This window comes from Rana temporaria, chromosome 2 (assembly GCF_905171775.1).
Source record: "Rana temporaria chromosome 2, aRanTem1.1, whole genome shotgun sequence".
In the NCBI taxonomy this organism is placed as follows: Eukaryota; Metazoa; Chordata; class Amphibia; order Anura; family Ranidae; genus Rana; species Rana temporaria.
The window spans coordinates 35,214,400-35,240,828 of record NC_053490.1 but is presented as its reverse complement, the minus strand read 5'-3'; the positions used below and the strand labels follow the sequence as shown (position 1 = coordinate 35,240,828).

The window sequence follows — 26,429 nt, the reverse complement described above, 5'->3', positions numbered from 1 at the left end:
TGCTTTGCCTATGCAGGTCATGGCAACAGATTTGCTTTAATACCCCCACCCCCAGCAACAAATACAAACCTTTCCTTAATTTCCTCAACCTGCTGATCCCCATGGGAAAGCACACGTGGCAGTGCTTTTGACTGTCCCACTACTGTCACAATATAGGTGGGTAAGGGTCCTTAACACTATGGTCTCTTTCACACTGAGGAGTGCCGCTATACTGTCAGCGCACTTACCTACCCCAGTGTGAAAGGGGCCTTAGTCCACTTTAAAGCGGAGCTCCACCCTAAAGTGGAACTCCCGCTGATCGGATCCCTCCCCCCCTCCGGTGTCACATTTGACACCTTTCAGGGGGGAGGGGGGTGCAGATACCTGTCTAAAGACAGGTATTTGCACCCCCTTCCGGCCACAGTCTGCGGGCAGGACGTCACCTCCCGTCCCCGTCCCCCCGTTGTGCTCTGGGAACACTCGGCTCCCAGAGCACATCGGGAGCCAATCAGCAGGCGCAGCGCAACTCGAGCATGCGCCGTAGGGAACCGGGCAGTAAAGCCGGAGCACTTCACTTCCTGGTTCCCTCACCGAGGATGGCAGGGGGGCAGCAGAGAGACGAGCGATCGCTCGTCCTCTGCTGCGGACGGCGCTGGACTCCAGGACAGGTAAGTGTGCCGATATTAAAAGTCAGCAGCTGCAGTATTTGTAGCTGCTGACTTAATTTTTTTTTTTCAGTGAACATCGGCTTTAAATAGAGTGACTCAAAGCAAAAGGGGGAACAAACAGGCAGGCAAGTTTGGTGCTGGATAGAGTGGCACCTGCTGCTTTGACCTTTATGAGACCCATATACTGGGTCTGTTGTGCACTTGCACATGATTGGATGATAAAATCAGCAGAGCTTCCTCTCATTTCAGATCTACCCCTCAGATTTACAGCGACTGCACTTCCAAGTGCAATTTGAAGTGTAGTTTGCACTTAGTGCAAAGTGGATTTGCCTTTCGGAAATAACCCCCCCCCCATCTGTCTAAAAGATAAAATCGAACTGGAAATTAATCTTTCAATACTATAAATGATCCAAAAGCACACCAACGAATCCACCCAAGGAATGGCTCAATGAGAAGAAATTAAAGGGGTTGTAAAGGTTTGTTTTTTTATTTTCTAAATAGGTTTCTTTAAGCTAGTGCATTGTTGATTCACTTACGATTTCCCTTCTAAATGTTTTTTTTCTTTGTCTCAATTTCTCACTGCCTGTTCCTCCTCAGTAAGCTTGCCCCTATCATCCTGAGCCGTTCTGGCTGGAGGTTAGTTAGCGTGCTCGCCCCCTCCCTTGGGACTACATCCCTGCGGGAAGACGCTGTGTATCCTTACTGTGTTCTAAAAAACATTTTGCCTTTAGTTCTATTTTAAGCTGTTGGGGGACATTAATGGTTCACAATGATGTCAGGGTGTTACAGGGAAACCCCTATTTGCTGAGAGATACGGAGCAGGCTGAATATTACCTCAGCTCAGTTAGCAGATCCAGTTTTTCACAAGGAAAAGTCATTTTCAATTTCACGCTAAAAAAATAAAACTAAATAAAATTAAATAATTAAAATGCAACAGTTTCTGCCTTAAACGGTGAATACAAATAAAGCATTTTTTTCTTCATCTTGCATCTATCAGCTTGGGCAAGCTTTCTCTCAAGTAAATAAACCAGTCTTTGTAGCTTGCTTTTTCTACATTTCTTCATACAAGCAGAGCTATTTTTGTTGCCCTGGTTTACAATTGGTCTCTAAAGTTTAATACGAAAGCAGACTTTTGTAATATCGAAGGACAGCAGAACACCTCCAACAGAGACCACAAAGGTCAAACGATTAGGCAGTGGAGTTGGTTTTACAGGAGAACATGTACCTGCCTCTATATTCATAGATGGACATTTGAGATCTTCCAGTACATCAATTATTTTCACCAGCTTTGCCTGTCATATAGAGGTAAGTGCCTTTTGAGTTTAGGGTCTCCAGCTGTGATGGTCATTGTGGTGGCTTGGTGCTGGCCTCACTCTTCCACTTGTAAGTGACTCTCTTCATCAATGTCTTGGTGCTCTGCCGAAACCTCTGCTGGGTGAAATAGAACAAGATGGGGTCCAACACGCTGTTCATGCTGGCGAATGGCCGGGTGCACTTATACACAATGGCGAAAGTCTGCAAGACCAGGCAAGGAACACCGGTCCTGGAACGTACTACCAAATATATTGTTTTGGTCAGGTGAAATGGGAAGAAGCTTATGGCGAAGACCAGAACCACAATGATGATCGTACGGATGGCTTTGTCTTTCCTTCTTCGAACTGCTGAATCAGCAAGGTCATCCTTCTTGAAGAGGATCTTGGTCATGGCACAATAGCAGGTCACAATGGCAATAAAAGGGATTAAAAATCCGGTGATAGTCAAAATGATTCCATAAGGAAAATATCGAGAGGAGAGATCTGGGGGGCTTAAGTCATAACAAACAGTTCTGTTCCTCTGAATTCCGGTGGATGCAAAAAAAAAAGTGGGGATACATTGGACAATGACGATGAACCAAACCGCCCCACACACCACCCACGTAAACTTCTTGCCCCTCTTTTTGTGCCAGACAGACAAGGGGTGGCATATGCCCATGTATCTTTGGAAGCTCATACAGGTGAGGAACATGATGCTCCCGTGTAGGTTTGTGTAAAATTGGAATCTGACAAACCGGCAAATGAAGTCCCCAAAGGGCCAGTAGTCATGTTGGACATAGTTATAGATGAGAAGTGGGAGGGAACACACATAGAACAAGTCTGCCATGGCCAAGTTCAGGGTGTAGATGGCGGTTCGAGTCAAGGCCTTTCTTGACAGCCATACTTGAAGGATGACAATGAAGTTGAGTGGAAGACCAAAAACTAACACTACAGAATAGACCACCGGGAGCAGAATTTGCTTGAACTCCTCATGGAAGGTGCAAGAATTCTTCCCAGTGACAACCGATGTGATGTTATCCATGCTGGAAGAACGCAGAAGAGGTCACATGGTCAGATCAGAAATCTGAAACAAAGCAAAAACAAAAACTATAATTTTACAAAAAAAGTACCTCACACATTAATTATGCTAAAAATAAAACCCACATAATAGATCATGAAAAAACTAAACTAGCTCATCGTGGGTTTATCTTTCTGGTTTTAGGAAGCTGACAAAAAAGAAAAAACAAACAAAACCAAAAAAACTTGTAGCCTGCGTTTAAAGCTAAAGTTTATTCTAATATTATCCTTTCTTGGTCCCTCAAGATGCGAATTTTATGACATACCTTATTTTGGACCCATGCATTTCATCACTGGAGCTCTGCGCTACTCTATACAAATGTGGACAGATTATGTCTGGCGGGAGGGGCCAGAAGGGTGCTGTATATCGCTTCCGGAAAGCATCACAGCACCCTACCTCAGTACTCCGCTCAAGAATCCTCAACCCTGATGTAAACAGTGGGCTGGCTCTTTGTAGGAGTCATGCAAATATCAAAATGTCTTGATGGGTGGAGGTTAGTCTGGAGTACTAGGCAGTCTATATTTGCATGCAGATCACCTTAGGTAGCACTCACATGCAATGTGGAGCATCCATGATTAAAAAGGGCAGGAGAGCGATGGTCACGCTGGGAAGGAAAGGACTACATCAGGGGTGCCCAACCTTTTGAAGAGCAAGGGCCACTTAAGCAACTTGGTAACCGGTCACGGGCCACAATGAGCGGAGCGGGTGGATGGCAGCCCACTTGGCTCTATAGAGCCTACTCTACTCTCAGCACACCAAACTCGCAGGTAATAGAAGTCTATGGCTCATTGCAGGTGACCCACAGGTGCACTTCTCTGCACCTGTGGATCAGTTTGAAAGCAGCCCATTAACCACCACAGATATGCCTATATATACACTGTGATTTTAGTAATAAACTTACCTTTAATAGCATTGACGGCGGACATAGTCCTGTTAGAGGATGAGGGTTTGTCACAAACAGTATTCTATTTATTTTATTCCATCGCAGAGCAGGAGGTCGTGGGCCACATCAGAGGGCTCCGCGGGCCACATGTGGCCCCCGGGCCACTGGTTGGGCACCCCTGGACTACAGGATGCAGGATGTCCTCCAGTAAGAAATGCACTTATTCTCAGCATTTGACTTGCTATAGCCTCATAAACACGATCGGACTTCCATCAGACTTTTCCGTGGATTTTTGTTCGAAGTCCAAAGTACAAACACGCATGCTAAAGATCAGACAATAGCAGAAGTTGCCCACAGGGTGGCTGTAAAGAGCTGAAAAACCACATGATTTGGTGAAAGTTGGCTGAAAAAGTCCTGCTGTGTGTATGCATACCAAGTTCACAGTCAACGCCCTTCGAACATAAATCCACAGAAAAGACAGATGGAAGTCCAATCGTGTGTATGAGGCTTAAGAGTACTGTAAAACTGTGCAAGACTGAAGGAAATGTTGGAGCAGCACTCATCACATACACAGTATGAATGTGATTGTGGTAACAGGTACTTCGACACACCAGAATTGAGGACCATTTAAGAATACTGAATACATAAAATATTGAGCTGCTGCTGCATAAAGAAATAAAATATCACAAAAATGAACAGAGGGCTTCATATTGTGGGAAAACAACCTTTTGTTATGGTCTTCCTCTCCAGCAGGGGGCCGCCACAGCACCGATATACCAAGCCTAGGAGGAATGCTCACCACATGGAGACACAAGAAATGGTAGTCTATAGTGTAGGGCAGGGGTATCCAAATTTTTAAAACTAAGGGCCAGCTTATTGTCCTTCACACTTTAGGAGGGCCAGATAGTGGCCAGCGAGGGCAGAAAATGTCCCAGGCCCGGCATCATTGAGAATAAATATGGCCTCAGGGTTGGTGGTCAATAGGAGAAGAAGGAGTATTCCCCCTATTAGCAGGAGGAATAGTATCCCATAATTGGTATCAGTGGAAGAAATCCCCTATTGTTGGTTTCAGTGGGAAGAATAGTGCCCCAAGGGCCAGGTAAAGGCTAGTAAAGGGCCACATCTGGCCCTCGGGCCGCAGTTTGGAGATCCCTGGTGTAGGGGATTTATTCAGAAATTGTATAAGTACTAAGTCGGCCGCTGATCCTAGAACCGGCGGTGTGAAGTCAGCACGTATAGCTCCGCCTAACGCGTTCCGTGCCAGTGCATGCCCCCAAAGGATGTTATATATTATGTATTCACTTTTTGCAGGTTTTGTATGCTGACCCATTTTGCAAGCTACCCGAAGAGATCATATTTTAGCGCTGACCAGTTTTGTGATTATTAGCAGCTACATGCGAATCTGCAGCCCCAGAAGCGGAGACCAAGGGGGTCAGCGTTGTAATGCCAGAAGGTTAGCGATAGTTATGCTATTGGCGCATAGAAACATTGTAAACTGTAACAAGGTGCATGCCACCTAATGAACTCTTCTCTCTAATTTTCATCTGTCTGTTTTACCGTGCTCCGGGAGTACAACTATCCCTACACTTCCAGAGATCTGACAGTGGAGACACTCTGGCCTAGATTCAAGAAGCAATTGCGTCTGCGTAACCATAGTTACGCAGCGCAATTGCTTACTTGCGCCGGCGTTACGAATGCTCCTGATTCAGGAACCTCGTTACGCCGACGGCAGCCTAAGATATGACTAGCATAAGGCTCTTATGCCAGTCATATCGTAGACTGCATTCTTACGTTGGCCGCTAGGGGGCGTTCCCGTTGTGGTCAGCGTATAGTTTGCAAATTGCATACTAACGCCGATTCACAACCCTACGCGAGCCCTGCGTACGCAGTTTACGTCGTTTGCGTACGTCGGGTTTCACGTAAGGCTGCTCCTGCTAATAGCAGGGGCAGAAAATGCTACGTATACCCGTCGTTCCCGCGTCGCGAAATTTGAAATTTACGTCGTTTGCGTAAGTGAATCGTGAATGGCGCTGGACGCCATTCACGTTCACTTTGAAGCAAATGACGTCCTTGCGACGTCATTTGCCGCAATGCACGTCGGGAAAGTTTCCCGACGGAGCATGCGCGCTACGCTCGGCGCGGGAACGCGCCTAATTTAAATGATTCCCGCCCCCTACGGGATCATTTACGGGATCATTTACATTAGGCGCCCTTACGCCGGGCATTTTTGAGGAGCGCCCACGCAAATTACGTGGCTACTGCTTCGTGAATGAAGCGTAGCGCAGTTAATTTGCGGGGGCGCAGGGCAAAAACGGGACGCTGCGCCTCCGTAAGGAGTGCGCAGCGGTACCTGAATCTACCCCTCTGTATTCTCACACACAGCATCTCTAACCACCTCTCCCCTCCACTGTTCATTCACAGAAGCCTTCTGTGAATGAGCTCACTTAAATACAAAGAGTTCTGTGATAGGGCAGGAGGGGGGGAGAGTTGGGCACAGCAGCTACATGCGACTCAAATGCGGAGACCAGGGGGTTCAGTGGTGTAAAGTAAAGAGCTAGGTCCATGAGGTTGCATGCACCTCGTTTGGTCTTAAATCCTGCTAATCCAGCTAATTTTACAACGTGACTGAATTCCTGGAGTTCAGCTTTAAATGTGGTTGAAAGTTCAGTTTTAAATGGAATGTATAAAGTGTTGGACACATCTTTCTTCATTTGGAATAATCCAAGGCTAAAAAAAAAAAAAAAATGAAATTGTTAAAAAAATATGTTTGCTTCCTTCTTAGGCAGGTAAATATGAATTTTTGCATGTTATTAAGTAGCCCTCTATCCAATTATCAGGTGAGACCCTGGGCTCCTTTTTACATGAAAAGCAATGGATCACTGTTCTGAAAGCACAGTTGTTCCATTTACTTTACCTGTTCGTATCAGAACATGGTACTGGAAACTCGTGTTCTGTTCATGTTTCCTGCACCACGAGCAGAACGCACTTCAGTTGCGATCTACAGGGGAGAAGACCAGATTGATCTCTGCTGCAGTGAATGGAGAAGCTGCAGCTTGATGAGCTTGTCTCTACCCTCTCCAGGGCAGGACTTTGGGTGGTGGGGGCCCCTGGGCTTAATAATCGAAGGGGCCCCCTGGAGCAGAAAAGTGGGGGGTGGGGTTGTTACCGCCGACCGATCATAGTTGTTGAGGGGGGGGGGGGGGTGGGGGTTCAGGATCCACCGACTGACCTATCAAAGTTGTTGAGGGGGGGCAGTGCGCCGACCGAGCATACTTGTTGAATGGGGGGGGGGGGGGGGGATCCGCCGACCGGACCAACCGATCAAAGTTGTTGAGTGGGGGGAGGGGGGGCTGTCACTGGATGGACTCCTTACCTCTTCCCAGGGCCGCCTTCAGTAATTAGCAGCAGTAAAGGGGCCCCCTGGAGCATTGACCTTGTTGAGATCGAGGGGGGCGGCTGCCGAGAATTCCATCCATCCGCCGAAGTATTTGAGCGGGGGGGGGGGGGGGGGGGTGGTGCCGAGGATTACATCCATCCGCCGAATTTGTTGAGCGGGGGGGGGGGGTGCCAAAATTGCGGGAGGAGGTTGCCACCCACGATTGCCGTAAATTGGGCCCGTGGCCCCCTGAGCCCAGTCAAGCCCAATGGTAAGTCCAGCCCTGACCCTCTCCAACTATCCGCATGCTCCTTGTCAGCACATGTGCGCTGCAGCACAACTTAATGGCTCCTTGTGCTGCTTCTTCCTTTCCCATTCTGAGCTCTGCTGTACAGGGATTGCAAGTGTTTGATGGGCAAGTCAAATCTAGGTACTTGCACTGATAGTATTTAAAAAAAACTAAGTTTATGCAATGATGTATTGATGAATAAAGAGCTGCAGTATTTTGGTCTGAGATCTGCCTGGAACTTCAGTATATACAGTATATGCGACACTAGATGGCAGCGTTGCCATACTGTGATATCTACATTCCTAATCAAATTCATTTGTAGTCTGATTAAAAAAGTGAAATTTATTACAGAAAACTTTTTTTTCCTGGAAACAGTTTGGTGCTGATTAATCAACTCTACTTTACTGCTGCATATTTCTACATATCATTTACATAATTTGCATAGGTTTACTTGATATTTTGTAGAATACAATTTTCTGTTCTTGTGTAGGACGTTTGCCAGAACCGCACCGCATTCCTGTGCAATTCACATGCGATTTAGTGAGTTTTGAGACACCTTTTTTGGAGCTGCACAGCAACGCATGGTCATTTTGTACCATGCGATCCGATGCGGGCAAACCACACTGCATTTTTGATTCTTTTGGGGGCGTCGTTAACTTTGTTATTGAAACACACAGCAGATCGCATACACAGTGCGATTGCAATGCGGTGCAGGAAACGTGAACCTAAGCTAAATGTGGTTGGATGGGGAAGTGATAGGGGTGGGTTATGAATATCCAGCTTCATTTGGGCTTAGGAATACTCTGCTGAAGGAACTGGAATCCAGGGCTGATGTTCTGGTGCTATTCACAAAGCACATTTAGAGCCCTCTCTGGTCGTTGCTCCACACCCAAGCATTGACAAAGGAGGATATGATGGAGGTACCACTTTGCATATATACCCCCTGTATCCAGGGCTGAACTGGGACAAAAATTTGGCCCTGCACTTCATCCAGACTGGCCCACTTTGACAGGTCTCTCCCATGGCGGCCGGACAACTCCCGCCCCCCCCCCCCCCGGCCACCCAAGCCCCCTCTCCCCCTTCACTAGCCACTAGCCGTTCTACTTTATTAGAGTAGAACGGCTGGTACTGGTACTTTTATAGGCAGTACCAGTGGGGAAGCTAGACATTATTTCACACGGGGCAAAGAATCAGTTTGGTGCCCCCCCTTATAGGACAAGATTAGGCAGAAGTGAGAAACTCCCAGGCCATAGCTGTTGAGTCAGCCGTCTGTCCCCTTCCCCATGCTCCTTTGTCATCCCCCCTGCTCCTCTGGTCCTCCCCCTGCTTCTCTGTTCCCCCCAGGTGAGCGCTGCGGGAAGGGAGAGAAGGGTGAGCGCTGCGGGAAGGGAGAGACAGAGGAGCGGAGGGGGGCGGTCTGCTGTCACTGAAGCCGGCCCACTGAGCCATCGGCCCACCGGGAAACTCCCTGTAGTCCCAATGGCCAGTCCATCCCTGCCTGCATCTTTTATATAGACATGTGCAATGACAAAAAATGTTTGTTTCATTCCTTTTTTTACCTAAATTCTAAAGAAAATGTTAAATAACCACTAACAATAACTATTAAAATTATAGATATTTTGAACAAATGAAACGGAACGAATATATAAAAGAATAAAACGTTTATTATTATTATTATTTAGTTCCATTCCATTTGTTTAGAAGCACCATTCATTATTTTGCATAATTCGTAACTTCGGATAAGTTCGTATTTATTACGTTCACCAACAGCCAAATTATTTCAGGTTTTCAAATTTTTGTTCTTTTGGATTTTCATTCATATTTTTGGATTTACGAATGTTCCAACATTTGGATATTTCCGAATGAACAAATTTGGTTAAATTCGTAAAAAAATGTGTAAAAAATTAAATAAAAATAAAAAATTCCGAACTAAACGAATTGCACCTCTACTTTTATATATAGTATTACAGCCAGTGTTAATTTTGGTAGCAAATTTCAATTAAGTTTTAGTGTTAGGACTAAAATTGCATTTAGTCTTCTGCAATTGTTTAAGTTTTAGTCGTATTTAGTTCTAAATCTCCAGGACATTTTAGTCGACCAAAATCATTTTAGTCATCTAAAATCGAATGGGTGTAGTTAAATTGTAATGCATTATTTAAAGCATTTCTCTACCATTTCCAAACTCTTATACTGCTGGAGTGAAAAATCAAATAGGTTATTTATGTTATGGCGATATTAAGATGCACTACAGACCAGTGTTAATTTTTATGTCAAATTTCAATGTAGTTTTATACTTACTGTAGTCTTTTGACTAAAATGGCATTTTAGTTTTAGCCGTATTTTAGTCATCTCAATTGTTTTAGTCCTATATTTTAGTCGACTAAAATGGAAATAAATTAGTAGTCTAAAATGTTTTAGTTGGTGTTAGTCGACAAAATTAACACCGATTACAGCAATGATGGTACTCTTTTTCATACAAAACTATTCAATAGGTCCAAAGTTTTAAAACATGAACACTTTAGAACAGGGGTGTCAAACTAAATTTCATTGTGGGCCACATCAGCATAATGATTTCCCTCAAAAGGGCCGGTTGCATCTGCAAGATTAGATGTCCAGCGCATCCCCTCCCCTTACATTAGATGCCAAGAGTTAACCCACCATCAGAAGTTGAGTTCCCTACTCTCCCTTACATCACAGTGCACCCCCCTTTCCTTATGCTGCTGCTGCTGGGAAGAAGCTGGATGTATTGCTTAAAAGCAGAAAGTAAGGGTTGAGGAGGACTGCTGCTGCAGGAGAGGTGCGAGGGTCACATGAAATGGCCTAAAGGGCTGCATTCGACCTGCGGGCCTTGTGTTTGCCACCTATGCTTTAAAACATCATCAGCGTGCCTGTTTGACAGCGGGAAAGATTGGAGCTATACCATGCTACCGCAGAAAGTACGTGCAGGAGATAAGTGTGGAGGGTATAACAGGGGGCAGTATGTGCAGGAGAGGAGTGCAGAGAGTATGCTGGTGGTTAATATATGTAGGAGAGCAGAGAATAGGACAGTGGCAATATGTGCAGAAGAGAAGTCTGGAGGGTATGACAAGGGGAAGTATGTGCAGAAGAGGAGTGCAGAGAATATGACGGGGCAGTATTTGCAGGAAAGGAGTGCTGAAAGTATATTAATGGACATTATATGTAGGAGAGGAGTGCAGAGGGTATGACAGGGGAAATATGTGCAGGAGAGGAATGTCAAAAGTATGACAGGGGGCAGTATGTGCAAGAGAAGTGCAGAGAGTATTACTGTGGTGATGTGTGCAGGATAGGAGTGTGGAGGGTATGGTGAGGGTCAAACATACAGGAGAGGAGTGTGGAGGGAATGAAGGGGTTTAGTATGTGCAGCAGAGGATTGCGGAGAGTATAATGGGGGCCATATGTACAGGAGGGGCATTTGCAGGGTATGTGCAGGAGAGGAGCGCTGAAAGTAGATTAGTGGACAATCTATGTGGTAGAAGAGTGCAGAGGGTATGACAGGGGAAATATGTGCAGGAGAGGAATGTCAAGAGTATGACAGGGGGCAGTATGTGCAAGAGAAGTGCAGAGAGTATGACTGTGGTGATGTGTGCAGGAGAGGAGTGTGGAGGGTATGATGGGGGCCATACATACAGGAGAGACGTTTTCAGGGTATGACAGGGGTAGTATGCGCAGGAGAGGAGTGTGGAGGGTATGATGGGGGTTGTATGTACAGGAGAGGAGTGTAGAGGGTATGATGGGGATAGTATGTACAGGAGAGGTGTGTGGAGGGTATGACGGGGTAATATGTACAGGAGAGGAGTGAGGAGGGTATGATGGGGTAATATGTACAGGAGAGGAGTGAGGAGGGTATGACGGGGGTAGTATGTGCAGGAGAAGAATGCAGAGGGTATAATGGGATCCATATGTACAGGAGAGGCGTGTCGAGGGTATGATAGTGGGAGGAGTGCAGAGGGTGTCACATGGGACAGTATGTACAGGAGAGGATTGTAAAGGGTATAACGGGGGGCAGTTTGTGTAGGAGAGGAGTTTGGAGGGTGTGACGTCAGTGATCGTCTTTCCCTATATCAGCGAACAGACGATCACTGACGTTGCCACAATGAAGAACGGGGAAGGTGTGTTTACACACACACACACACACACACCTCTCCCCGTTCTTCAGCTCCTGTGACCGATCGCGGGACACCGGCGGTGATCGGGTCCTGCGGGCGCGGTCACAGAGCTTCGGACCGGGTCACGAGCGTGCCGGCGCGCTCGCGACCCCACGGCTGGGCTCTTAAGAGGACGTACAGGTACGTGCTTGTGCCCAGCCGTGCCATTCTGCCAACGTATATCGGCGTGAAGGGGTCCTTAAGTGGTTAAAAAGGAAACTACTATGTAGCGTGTTATGATCATCATGGAATCCAGGAACAGTGGAGGTGTCACTAGGGATGTAAAAAGATGAGGCAGGTTACTGTTGCCAGGGGATGTTGAAGCAAGAAATGGGACACTGGAGCAGAGTCTGGAGGAGGAGACTGGAGACTATATCCTGAGGGATACTGCACATGTGCTGCAGAGAGGGGAAGTACTACACTCCATGGGTGCTGCACATAGGCACACCTACTACAATCTATCTCCGCTAGCTTCTGGGACCTGTGCTGAGCAGTTTCCCTGCTGTATTGTGCGCACAGGAAGTCAGCCACTGGCCACAGGCCCCAATCAGAGAATGCTTTGCGTTTTCTCAACGAATCCAAAGCCTTCTCTAAATGAAAGAGGTGGAGAGTGTGACTTCACCTCCCCACCTTGTCCAATCAGAACAGTTGCAGGGCAGTTTCGGCATGGCCCCATTCACCTGAATGGTTTGCATTTGGTGGTGGTACCATCTGCCGAACGTAGAATGGTGTATGATTTTTGCTGTGGCATGTGTAAAGCCCCGAGTAGGTGCATGTTCTGGTAGATGGTAAAACTGCTACTCAACAACTTTTTCAAGGGCTAGTCTAGCCTTATTTCTTGACTGCTGGAACCTTTGTTAACTTATAACACACACACACACAGTAATGATAATAACATAAAAAACTTACCACATTCATGTAAATATCTAAAAGTTTTAACAAGGCTTTGATTTTCCTTTAAAATTAGCAGGTTAATGGCCCTGGAGAGCGGAGTTGGGGAACACTGCTCCACAAAACCACATAGCGCTCTCATATTCCACCAATATCATTGCTGCTGGCAGTCTGGAATTTAGGTTCCTCCACCTTCGTGGTCAACAGTTTACCTAATCGTTGCTACAATATAGCTCTGTAATAGACTTCCACATTTCCTTCCTACAAAAGGAGTTCACAGAATTTCTATTTGTAAAGATGATGCAATAATTCCCAATAGTAAAAGGTTATCTGAGTACACAACAGGAAAGGTTATCCCAGTACACTTATAAAAATGGATTTTGTCATATGTCGCAGCCTAACTCCAGGCCAAGAAATGCATAAATTAATGCAGCTAATCATAATGCATAATGCATAATGCATAATCATTAATACAAGTTATGCATTTTGTTAAAGCAAGCCATGGAAGTACCAGAATTTGACCAGTAATTAGTCTCCTGTGATCCTCTGTGCAGCAGATCGAAGACTGGGAAAAGCGGCACAGGGGGACAATCTGTCTGTTGTACTGCAATGCTCATGTGCTAACCAAGGATATTTTTTGTAATAGGAGAACGCAGAGAAATTAGCTCATCAGTGGATAAGGACCAGATTCACTGCAACCTTGCTTTCAAGGCAAATCCTGTGGGTTCTTGGATATGGCTAAGAAGGGTTAGAATTATTAGGAAGGGGGCGTTTGGATAAGCAGACCCTCACTGGCAAAAAAGGCTCACAAGAGCCATATACTAAATCTAATGAAGCTGCTGTAAGGATAGGTAGGAATGGTAAACTGCTTGGAGAGATTAGGTTCAAACTATGATATACTTTTGTGAATTACAGTGGTAGGGTCTTGTTTGGGGTTCTGCCCCCTTCTCATTGTGTTCACAGTTCATCACTTACATTAGTAGCCCTTATTACCAGGGTCTCCAAACTTTCTAAGCAAAGGGCCATTTTACTGTCCATGAGACTTTAGGAGGGCCAGACTGTGGCCAGCGAGAGTAGAAAGTGCCCCAACATCAGTGCTCCATCATTGGTTTTAATGGGAGAAATAGTGACAATTGTTGGTATCATTGGGAAGAATAGTGCCCCATTGTTGACATCAATGGGAAGAACAGTGTCCCATTGATGATGTCAGTAGGGGGAATGGTGCCACCTAATTGGTGCAATAGTTCCCCAAGGGCCAGATAAAGGCAAGCAAAGGACCACTTCCGACCCCCGGGCCGCAGCTTGGAGACCACTGCCTTATTAGGTCAACTATCTGGTGTTAGAAACCTTTTGAGCAATCAACCCCCTTTGCTGCCTATTTTTTGCAGGGGGTCTTTTTGGGGTATTTTAATTTATCTTACATTTATGGTTGAAGGGAAGACAATCACTGTGCAAAGAAAACGCAATTTTTTTTCCTGCTGGCGAGGGACCTCGGATAGTTGGAAGTAGAGGTAAAGTATTGTGGACGTCTTTTTTCATTCTTGGATGAAAACACCTGCCTGTGCTTCTACATTTTGGCCTATTCTCCCTGTTTGAAGATGTCCTGTCACTGGCCAATTTTTACACTGCATTGTCATCTGCAGTCTCTTAATTCCAAGCGAGAGAGTTTGCTGAAGCAGTCTCAGTCAATGTCTATCAAACTGCTGGCCAATTTCCATCTCTGTCAATGTAAGGACCTTTTACCGCCAGATGAAAAAATATTTGTCACTGCCACCTGAAATAGCCTTATTTTAACTGAAATCAAGTATGTGGTGGCCGTCATTGAAAATTGTGCTGTTCTGGAACACGGCATACAGAATTTTTTTAATATATACACACACAATTTTGAGACGCCTGCCTTTACACGCACATGAACTTTAATGACATCCCAGTCTTAGTCCGTAGGGTTCAATATTGAGTTGGCCCACCCTTTTCAGCTATAACAGCTTCAACTCTTCTGGGAAGGCTGTCCATAAGGTTTAGGAGTGTGTCTATGGGAATGTTTGACCATTCTTTGTGCACTAGTCCAAATCATTTGGTGGAGGGGGGATTATGGTGTGGAGTTGTTTTTCAGGGGTTGGGCTTGGCCCCTTAGTTCCAGTGAAGGGAACTCTTAAGCCATCAGCATACCATACCATACATTTTGAACAATTTCATGTTCCCAACTTTGTGGGAACAGTTTGGGGATGGCCCCTTTCTGTTCAAACATGACTGTGCACAAAGCAAGGTCCTTAAAGTCATGGATGAGCGCATTTGGGGTGGAGGATCCTGATAGAACACCTTTGGGATGAATTGGATCGGAGACTACAAGCCAGGCCTTCTCATCAACAATCAGTGTCTGACCTCACAAATGTGCTTCTGGAATAATGGTCAAACATTCCCATAGACACACTCCTAAACCTTGTGGACGGCCTTCCCAAAAGAATTGAAGCCGTTATAGCTGCAAAGAGTGGGCCAACTCAATATTGAACTCTACGGACTTGAGCCTCGTACACATGATCCGATTGTTTTCAGGGGATTGTCTGTTGACAGACTGTTGTCCTAAAATCTGACCGTTAGTACGCTCCTTTTGACAATTGTCCAACAAATGTTGAATGACATGCTAGTAAATTTTCGGCGGACAACGATTTGTTGTCAGATTTTCTGATGGTCAGTACACAAATCCATCACACAAAAGTCGAAAGTACAAACACGCATGCTCGGAATCAATGCTCACCAAACACGAAATAACAGAAGGGGCCTAAAGGGTGGCGCTCAAGAGCTGAAATTCCTCCTAGTATGACACTACGTTCGTTTGTTGCCCGACAATTGTGTACCGTTAGTATGCGAGACAAGATCCAGGCACACACCCTTTTGACAAAAATCAGACGCTCTGTTGGCCAACAATCGGATCGTGTGTGCGAAGCTTAAGACTGGGATGCCCTTAAAGTTTATGTGCGTGTAAAGGCATGCGTCCCAATACTTTTGGTAATATAGGGCCAGATTCACAGAGGAAATACGCCGGAGTATCTAGAAGAAAAAATTATAAAGCTGCGCCAAAAAGGTTTGATCAAAGAGGATGACCCCTATAATGATGAAAATACAGTCCGTAAGGATAAAAATAGTCCACAATAAATGTTATTTTGAAAAAGATTGTAGTTTTTTTTTTTTTTTTAAAACGAATCCTCCAGCAGACACACTCATGTAATAAATCCTTATCAGACCACCACTAAGTGAGGAAATACATTGTCTGAAGTGATCCCTTCACCAATAAAAAGTGGCTGCTTACCAGAGGGTAAGCCAAATAGTGCATGTGGCTATAACCCAGCCGCGGCCTTTAGTCCACCAGATGATAGATCACAATGGAGGAAGCAGCACTCAGGAACACGCCAGATGACACTCTCCCATATGCAAAATTTAGAAGACAAAAGAGGGGTGCACCATAGCGTAATTCAGTTTATAATTTTTTTTAATGAAGTACGGTTGAGAGGTACTTACACAGCATCAGAATAAAAACAGCTTGGCAGCATACAGTTTAAAAACAAAACAAGCCGGCCGGCAAGTTGAAACGGAGCCCTTCCTCCTCAAAACGTGGTGACGATACTGCCTGTCCTTCCCAGACGCGTTTCGTCATCAAATGACGTTCTCAATTGTGATCTATCATCTGGTGGACTAAAGGCCGCGGCTGGGTTATAGCCACATGCACTATTTGGCTTACCCTCTGGTAAGCAGCCACTTTTTATTGGTGAAGGGATCACTTCAGACAATGTATTTCCTCACTTAGTGGTGGTCTGATAAGGATTTATTACATGTGTGTCTGCTGGAGGATTCGTTTAAAAAAAAAAAAAAAAAAACTACAATCTTTTTCAAAATAACATTTATTGTGGACTATTTTTATCCTTACGGACTGTATTTTCATCATTATAGGGGTCATCCTCTTTGATCAAACCTTTTTGGCGCAGCTTTATAATTTTTTCTTCTTGCTTATTGTGTATCACACGTTTGTCTGCAGCCTTTGTATTTTTGATTAGCGCAGTTTTTTTGTTTACATTACGCCGGAGTATCTACTGATACTCCGGCGTATTTTCAAATTTGCCGCGTCGTATCTTTATTTGTAATTCACAAAAAAGATACGACGGCTTTTGGCCAAGATCCGACAGGCGTACAGCTTCGTACGCCTTCGGATCCTAGGTGTAATTTTCCGGCGGCCGCTGGGTGGAGTTTGCGTCTTTTTCCAGCGTCGGGTATGCAAATTAGCTGATTACGGCGATCCACGAAGATACGCGCGTTCGTCGCAATCTCTTACGTCGTCGCTAGTCGTTTTTTCCCGTCGCAAACTTAGGCCTGCTTTTTCATTGCTTATATTTAGACTAGCCATGTTAAAGTATGGCCGTCGTTCCCGCGTCGAATTTAATTTTTTTTTTTTTGCGTAAGACGTCCGGGAATACGAAATACCAAATGACGTAACGCACGTCGCTGTTCAAAAAATACGTCGGGGCGCCGTAATTTAGCGCAAAGCACGTCTGGAAATTTCCTAACGGAGCATGCGCAGAACGTTCGGCGCGGGAACGCGCCTAATTTAAATGGTGCCCGCCCCATTTGAATTAGGCGGGCTTGCGCCGAGCGGATTTACGTTACACCGCCGCGAGTTTACAGGCAAGAGCTTTGTGAATCAGGCACTTACGCTGTAAACCTGCGGCGGTGTAACGTAAATGGGATACGTTACGCCGCCGCAGCGCAACGTATTTGTACCTGAATCTGGCCCATAGTGCCCATAGTGCTTGTCCCATCAAGGAGATTACTCTTTATTGCCCTCTCTACCCAAAGCATCAGTTCTCAGCTCTGATCTGTATGACTTTTCTGACAAGAAATTAATACCAACACACACACACACCTAACGCTGACAGATAAGGCTGCAGTATTATAAAAGTTATAAAATATATATACATATAAAAAAATAAAAAATAAAAAAAAAAGGAACAAGGAGCTTCGGCCATAGAAAATGTGCAAACCTGCAAACAAGTGCAGAGATTTTACTACTGGAGCTCCAAAAAAGAAAAACTCTACAACATCTGCCCATCACTGAAATATTACTTCTGGGTGGACTGACTATTTAATTTCCCTCTTAAAACCAGTTTATTTTGGATCTTTTAAATTCTGCTCTAATTTCAGACTCCATCACTCAGAGCAGCTGGAGGCAATATATCTGGACCTCCTGAAGCTGCCAGTCTCTGCCAAGATAAACAGCACTGCCGCTTACCACGCACCATCTACGGATCCTTGTGGAAAAGAGAGGCCAGTTCAACTGAGCTGCCTCTTATTGAATGTAACCATTCTACATGCCAGATGCCAAAATGTTCTAAATGTGCTTTGCAACAAAATGTGACCGGTCTTTTTTTCAGCAGGGTATTGGTGTGAACTGGCAGCACTGGAAACAATAGCATGTTGCCTGGCATCACTTGTGATTGCATTGAGCCACACAGCCCAAGGATGGTGCTATAAATGAGCTCTAAGGCCGTGTACAGACGACCAAACATGTACGATGAAACCGGTCCGCCGGACCGTTTTCACCGTACATGTCTGCCCGGGGATTTCTGTATGGTGGCTGTACTCACCATCATACAGAAATCCGCGCGTAAACAATACGCGGGGCGTGGCCGCGCCGTCGCGACGATGATGCGGCGACGTGGGCGGCCCTGCCAGTTCAATGCTTCCACGCATGCGTCAAAGTCATTCGACGCATGCGAGCGATGGCGGGCGCTCAGGCATGTACGGTAGGTCTGTACAGATGACCGAACATGTCCGAGCGGACACGATTCCAGCGGGCTGTTTTAAAACAAGTCCAGAAATATTTGCCCACTGGAAAAAGGCCCGGCGGGCAAATGTATGCTGGAATCCTGTCCGCTCGGGCCTACACATGACCGAACATGTCTGCTGAAACTGGTCCGCGGACCAGTTTCAGCAGACATGTTCGGTCGTGTGTACGGCCCATAGATGCCATTAGCTATGCGACTCAGGTAGCTTTTCATAATACTCCACTCTAAACCTTAGAGAGGTGGAGATCTACCTGGGGATAGGGATAGGTCAAAGATCACCGGGGTGCAGCCCCAATAAATAGTAAGGATGGCATAAAAAAATAATGGCTTCAGTGAGAAACCCGGCATTATTATTATTATTATAATACAGGATTTATATAGCGCCAACAGTTTGCGCAGCGCTTTACATCAGGGAAGACAGTACAGTCACAATACAATTCAATACAGGAGGGATCAGAGGGCCCTGCTCGTTAGAGCTTACAATCTCTCTGTCATTCAGAAAAGTATGGGGGCCAGTAGTTTGCAGGACAGAGTACGGGGGGCCAGTAGGTTGCAGGGCAGAGTACGGGGGGACAGTAGGTTGCAGGGCAGAGTACGGGGGGACAGTAGGTTGCAGGGCAGAGAACGGGGGGCCAGTAGGTTGCAGGGCAGAGTACGGGGGGCCAGTAGGTTGCAGGGCAGAGTACGGGGGGACAGTACGTTGCTGGGCAGAGTACGGGGGGACAGTAGGTTGCAGGGCAGAGTACGGGGGGACAGTAAGTTGCAGGGCAGAGTACGGGGGGCCAGTAGGGCAGAGAACGGGGGGACAGTAGGTTGCAGAGCAGAGTACGGGGGGACAGTACGTTGCAGGGCAGAGTACGAAGGGCCAGTAGGTTGCAGGGCAGAGTATGGGGGGGCCAGTAGGTTGCAGGGCAGAGTACGGGGGGCCAGTAGGTTGCAGGGCAGAGTATGGGGGGCCAGTACTTTGCAGGGCAGAGTACGGGGGCCAGTAGGTTGCAGGGCAGAGTACAGGATTCAGCAGTTGTCAGGGCAGAGCTTGGGAGTCAGCAGTTGGCAGGACAAAGTATAGGGGTTAATAGTTTACCTCACACTTCTCCTTTAACATCAAGCTGTGTACATGTACATGTATATCTATCAATTTTTCTCTACATAATGGAAAACACTATATCATTCCTTTAATTATGAACGTGTACAATATAAGTTTTGTCACCTCTAATTAGCATACCTTGAAACAGTTACAGTGCAGGAAAGTATTCCTAGGGCTTCACTTTTTCCACATTTTGTTATGTTACAGCGTTATTCCAAAATGTATTAAAATTCATATTTTTTTCTTCAAAACTTTACAAACAATACCCCATAAAGACAATGTGAAAGACGTTTGTTTGAAATCTTTGAAAATGTATTAAAAATAAAATGAAAAAAAGAAAAATCACATGTATCCAAGTATTCACAGCCTTTGCCATGACACTCAAAATTGAGCTCAGGTGCATCCTGTTTCCACCAATCATCCTTGAGATGTTTCTTCAACTTGATTGGAGTCCACCTGTTGTAAATTCAGTTGATTGGACATGATTTGGAAAGGCACACACCTGTCTATATAAGGTCCCACAGGTAACAGTGCATGCCAAAGCATAAACCAATCAATGAAGTCCAAAAGGAATTGTCTGTAGACCTCAGAGACAGGATTGTATGGAGGCACAGACCTGGGGGGGTGGTACAGAATTTTTTCTGCAGCTATGAAGGTCCCAATGAGCACAGTGGCCTCCATCATCCATAAATGGAAGTAGTTTGGAACCACCAGGACTTTTTCGAAAGTGGGCCGCCTGGCCGTGGGAGAAAGGCCTTAGTTGGGGAGGTAACCAAGAACCCAATGGTCACTCTGATGGAGGTCCAGCATTTCTCTGTGGAGAGAGGGGAACCTTCCAGAAGAACAACCATCTCTGCAGCACTCCATCAATTAGGTCTGTATGGTAAAGTGGCCAGACGGAAGCCACTCCTCAGTAAAAGACACATGACAGCCCACCTGGAGTTTTCCAAAAGGCACCTAAAAAGACTCTGACCATGAGAAACAAAATTCTCTGGTCTGAGGAAACAAAGGATTGAACTCTTTGGCCTGAATGACAAGCGTCATGTCTTGAGGAAACACAGCACCGCTTATCACCTGGCAAATACCATCCCTACAGTGAAGCATGGTGGTGGTGGCAGCATTATGCTGTGGGGATGTTTTTCAGCGGCAGGAACTAGGAGACTAGTCGGCATCAAGGTAAAGATGAATGCAGGAATGTACAGAGACATCCTTGATGAAAACCTGCTCCAGAGCGCTCTGGACCTCAGACTGGGACGGAGGTTTATCTTCCAACAGAGCAATAACCCTAAGCACACAGCCAAGATAACAAAGAGGTGGCTCTACGGGACAACTCTGTGAATGTCCTTGAGTGGCCCAGCCAGAGCTCAGACCTGAACCCGATTGAACATCTATGGAGAGATCTGAAAATGGCTGTGCAACAACGCTCCCCATCCAACCTGATGGAGCTTGAAAGGTCCTGCAAAGAAGCATGGGAGAAGTGGCCCAAAAATAGGTGTTCCAAGCATGTTGTATCGTACTCAAAAAGACTTGAGGCTGTACTTGGTGCCAAAGGTGCTTCAATAAAGAATTGAGCAAAGGCTGTGAATACTTATGTACATGGGAATTTTTTTTTATTTTTTTTTATAAAATTTGCAAAGATTTCAAGAAACTTCTTTCACTTTGTCATTATGGGGTAATGCTTGTAGAATTTTTAAGAAAATAATGAATTTAATACATTTTGGAAAAAGGCTGCAACATAACAAAATGTGTAAAAAGTTAAGCGCTGGGAATACTTTCCGGATGCTCTGTACGATTTATTCCCGCACTCCACTGTTATTTGGAAAGTGAGTCCCCTTTCAAGGTTGGGCAGCTATCTCAGAATCCTGATAATAGTGTATGAATAGTCCGATGTAACACAGATGTTATTCATTTCATTCATTAGCAGCAGCAGAGATCAGGAAGAAACTCCTATTATCGGTGGGCAGCTTTAACAGATCTGCAGATAATACAGTTTAGATTGTCTCCTGGGATTTTTGTAGACGCCTTCTGGATGTAGTACAGTATTGTACTCAGGGCAGGACTTAGGGTGGTGGGGGCCCCTGGGCTTGAGTCACTTTCGGGCCCTTCCTTCTATACATTACTTCAAATAGAACAAAATGATACATACACAAGCTATGTATTAGGCCCCGTACAGACGACCAAACATGTCTGCTGAAACTGGTCCGCTGGCCAGTTTCAGCAGACATGTTCGGTCGTCTGTACAGCCAATCGGACAGGATTCCAGCATACATTTGCCCGCCGGGCCTTTTTCGAGCGGGCAAATATTTCTAAACATGTTTAGAAACATGCCCGCTGGAATCCTGTCCGTCGGACATGTTCGGTTGTCTGTACAGACCTACCGTACATGTCCAAGCGGCCGCATCCCTCGCATGCGTCGAATGACTTTGACGCATGCGTGGAAGCATTGAACTGCCAGGGCCGCGATCGTCGCGGCGACGGCACGGCCTCGTCGCCACGTATCGAGTACGCGCGGATTTCTATATGATGGGGGTGTACAGCCATCATACAGAAATCTCCGGGCAGACATGTACGCTGAAAACGGTCCGGCGGACCGGTTTCATCGTACATGTTTGCCCGTCTGTACGAGGCCTTAGAGCTACACAATTCTGGATAAAAATAGAGATCACGATTCTGAAGTAAACCCCGGCAGATTTTTGCAGTTTTTCAATTATTAAGTTATAACAGCTCGCTGCAATATATATATATATCCCCCAAAAACGAGGCCTGAAAATACCTTCTTTAGGATGGTTTCATTCTCTGTATTTCTGGGTATCTCAAGCGCCATTCATACTGCGTTATGTGATTCAAATTATGACTTTGCTTCCGCCCTTACTGTGTCCCTATCGGAAATCTTGCGCATGCGCCGTAACCATTCATTGCTGTGTCTGCGGCTGCTGTTTTCTTTCACTCCCCTTTTGTGATGTCTTCTTTAGTCACACGGGGGAGTATCAGGAAGAGTGGAAGGAGCCAAACACTGCAAGACTTCTCCTCTGTGTCGGACAGAGGGAGAGTTCTCACAGACTGCATTCCGGCAAGCTTTAAATGCCGGTTTAGAGGGGCTAATGTGTGCAAGCGCTGTGACGTCATGCAAATGTTTAGCTGCCTTTGTTATGGGCTATTTTTTAAGACAATGTTGTGTCTGAGGGTTTACATTACAACCACTTTAAATGACTGGCATATTATTGAAAAAACCTAAACGTAAGGGGCCCCCCTATTGGGCGGGCCCATGGGCTTGAGCCCAGTCAAGCCCAATGGTAAGTCTGGCCCTGATTGTACTCCTGTACTAAAGTACTTCTACACCAAAAAATACTGAAGTCTCATATATAGATAATACTTGTAATTCTAGTATTTAGTAACATTTCACCAAAACGTTTTTCAAAAAACCCGTTTGCAGGTCGATGTTTCCATCTGTCAATCAATATCTCCCGCGGGGAATGGGCGTGTACGTCCATTCTCCCCCGTCCTGTCAATCGAATTCAGGAACTCCTCCGTCCACGCGCTGTGCTGTAATCGCGCGACATCTCATCTGCACAACGGGGCGTGAACTTCTTACGCCGGCCGTTGTTATGGCAACCATGTAGTGTTGACGGTGACGCTCGCCGTCAACACTGCACATGCGCGGGATCGAGCGGTGAATGCTGGGAGGCCAGCATTCGCCCGATCCCGGAAGAAGACCTGTCGGCTTCAATATGCCCACAGCTAAGATGGAAACATCCATCGGAGCAAAATCTAATATATAATTTAATGAAATACAGCGCATCGGATGGCTGAACGTGTGGGACACCCTGTCAGTGCGCGAGTACAGGCAAGAGCCGCAGATTAGAGCAAAAAAAAAATAACGATATCCCGCGGAACCCCCACTTTAAGGAAAAAAAAAACCTTACATTTCAAATGCCCATCAATGCAGCCTTATCAGTGTCCATCTGCAGCCTTGTACAGCGTCCCTCTGCAGCCTTGCACAGCGTCCCTCTGCAGCCTTGCACAGCGTCCCTCTGCAGCCTTGCACAGCGTCCCTCTGCAGCCTTATAAGTGTCTATCTGCACCTTGCCCAAAATTGCAGCATGATGTGTTTTTAAATTTAGCGCTGCCGGATGTATTGTGTATTCGGCTCCTCTCGGTTCGTCTCGCAGTCCTGCCCAGTCCCGCCCTGTCCCTTGACCCGGCTCCTATGATGTACACAACACCGGTCCAATGGCAGGACGTAAAGGCTAGGAGGCGGGACTGGGCGTGACTGCGAGCGAAGCCGAGCCGAGTACACAGTACACTTGGCTCGGTCTATGTCGGCGGCGCTCCTCTTGCCCTCAGACACCGGGGATTGGCGTATAACACGCACCCACGATTTCCCCCTGATTTTAAGGGGAAAAAAGAGTGCGTGTTATATGCCGATAAATACGGTACTTTTGAATGGTCATTAAATGTAGTGAGAGTTTTATATGAATGTTTGAATGAATATTTATACAAACATTTGTTTGAAAGTCTACCAGTGTATGGCCAGCTCAAAAACGATTGGTAAACCATTGTTTTAAAAAATAAAATTAAAATAGAAAAAACAACATACTTACCTGCTCTGTGCAATGGTCTTGCACCGGCGCTCCTAGTGCCTCCTCTCCTGCCGGGTGCCCCCACAGAAAGCAGTTTACCTTGGGGCACCCAAGTAGGCATACTCCCGACCTGCAGCTCTGTGTGTCTATTCACACAAGGAGCCTCTGCTTGACCCCGCCCCCTCCGTCTCCTGATTTGATCACTGGCTGTGATTGACAGTAGCCGATGGCTCCCGCTGCTGCCAAAAGTCAATCATGAGTGCGATTCCCCGGAGAGGCAAGGCTCTTGTGGACATCACTGGATCAAAATGGGGCTCATGCAAGTCTTAGGGTGGCTACTGCACACAGGTTTTTTTTACCTTCATGGATAGAATTCGTGAAGGTGAAAACCTTGTGCTTTTACAAACTCTTTAACTCTTTAAATCCTGAATTGCTGCAGAGAGTAGTACCACATAATGACGAGGCATCGCAACCTTCTTCTGTGAGTCCAGGGAGCTCCAAATGGCTTCAAAATAGGGTGGGCTTGGGGCGTAGAGCACTGCGGCCCGATCCCACCCTGTTGTGTGATGATAGCAAATATATTTGCGCTATGGTCACACTACAGTTCCTCCCCGCCAATCAGGAGGCAGGTCTCAGGAAGCCCGAGGAGCGGATACCGGAGCCGCCGCTGCCCACACTGGTGGAGAAGAGGAGGACAGCCCTGTCACTGCAGGAGATGAGGAAAGCCCTGCCACACAGCTGTAAGTGCAGTCGAACCACCCGAGGGTGGTCAGTGCTGTAGGTGGTCCGGCAGGTGCTGCGGGTTGTCAGTGCTGTGCCGCCCCGCCGGCGGGGGGTGGGGACAGGGTGTTTGCTGCCCCCCAAAGGGAGAACCCACCAGCCGCCACTGGAGAATCATGACACCCTGGACTCACCTGAAATGGGTTGAATGGCACTGGGCATCATGCAACAGGGATAACAGAAAGACGCAGTTGCATTTCAAAATACATTTGACAATTTTTCTCTTATGAACATATAACTGAAAATTATTTTTAGAAAATGCAGAATGTGTAGTCACGTACAGAACATGACTTTTTGATATCAATCAAGTTACTGTCACTGGGACCCTACAGAAAGCCACAAATAGCCCAAAACGTAAAAATAGGCTTCTGTAGTAACAATAGAACAATCAAAGGCACAAAAATAAACAGAGCGCGTCTAGTTCTCCAGAAATACAGCAAGATCTTTTACATCAGCGGCTTGGAGTACAGTGAGCGGGGAGAACGCCGTATCGGCAACGTGAAAGATGAGGAAACTCCAAATACAGATGCTATTCATCTCAAGTACCCGACTGTCAGAAAAGAGGAATGGGTCATTTGTACAACACTTCCTTCCTGATGGAACTAAATGAAAACCCAGAGTTACAGGAAGAGAACTTACGATACTGGAATGGGAGGTGTTACTATAATGAATTGCACCATTTATTATTGGTGACAAATAGTCATTACTTCAGTAAAAAAAATTTGATTGGATCTCTACTTGAAATAATGAATTAGATACATGTTTATAAAGCTATTTACACAGCAGTCATTGTCTTGAAGGGTAAATCTAATTTTGTGGAAAAAGAATATAGTAAATAAAAAAAAAAAAATATCATTGCATATACACTATACTGTATTGTCGAAAGTATTGGGACACCTGCCCTTACACACATGGGGGCAGATCCACGTAGAACGGCGCATATATCCGCCGGGCGTAGCGTATCTAAGATACACTACGCCGCAACTTTTTTTAATTTTTTTTTAATCCTCAAAGAATTTGCGCCGTAAGTTACGGAGGCGTAGTGTATTTTTGGCGGCGTAAGGGCGCGGAATTCAAATGGATGTGATGGGGGGCGTGTTTTATGTAAGAAAGGTTGTGACCCGACGTAAACAACGTTTTTTTTGAACGGTGCATGCGCCGTCTGTGGGGGTATCCCAGTGCGCATGCTCGAAACCGGAACAAGCCAATGCTTACGACGGTGACGTCATTCTACGCAAATCCCTATTCGCAAACGGCGTAAAAAATTCAAAATTCGGCGCGGGAACGACGGCCATACTTAACATTGAGTACCCCTCATAATAGCAGGGGTAACTGTACGCCGGAAAAAGCCGAACGCAAACGACGTAAAAAAATGCGCCGGCCGGACGTACGTTCGTGGATCGCCGTAACTAGCTAATTTGCATACTCGACGCGGAATTCGACAGAAATGCCACCTAGCGGCCGGCAGAAAAAATGCATCTACGATCCGACGGCGTACTAAGACGTACGCCTGTAGGATCGATCCG

General features: G+C 46.0%; 1 protein-coding gene across 1 annotated transcript in view; it reads right to left on the bottom strand.

Annotated features, from left to right (window-relative positions):
- Nucleotides 1–1,256: 1,256 nt before the first annotated feature.
- The window catches only part of P2RY6 (pyrimidinergic receptor P2Y6), a 151,396-nt gene continuing 126,223 nt past the window's right edge, over nt 1,257–26,429 (bottom strand). The window contains exon 3 of the mRNA XM_040340051.1: nt 1,257–3,023. Coding sequence (XP_040195985.1) covers nt 1,992–2,981 — 990 coding nt within the window. The 5' untranslated portion in view covers nt 2,982–3,023 and the 3' untranslated portion in view covers nt 1,257–1,991. The remainder of the gene's footprint in view (nt 3,024–26,429) is intronic.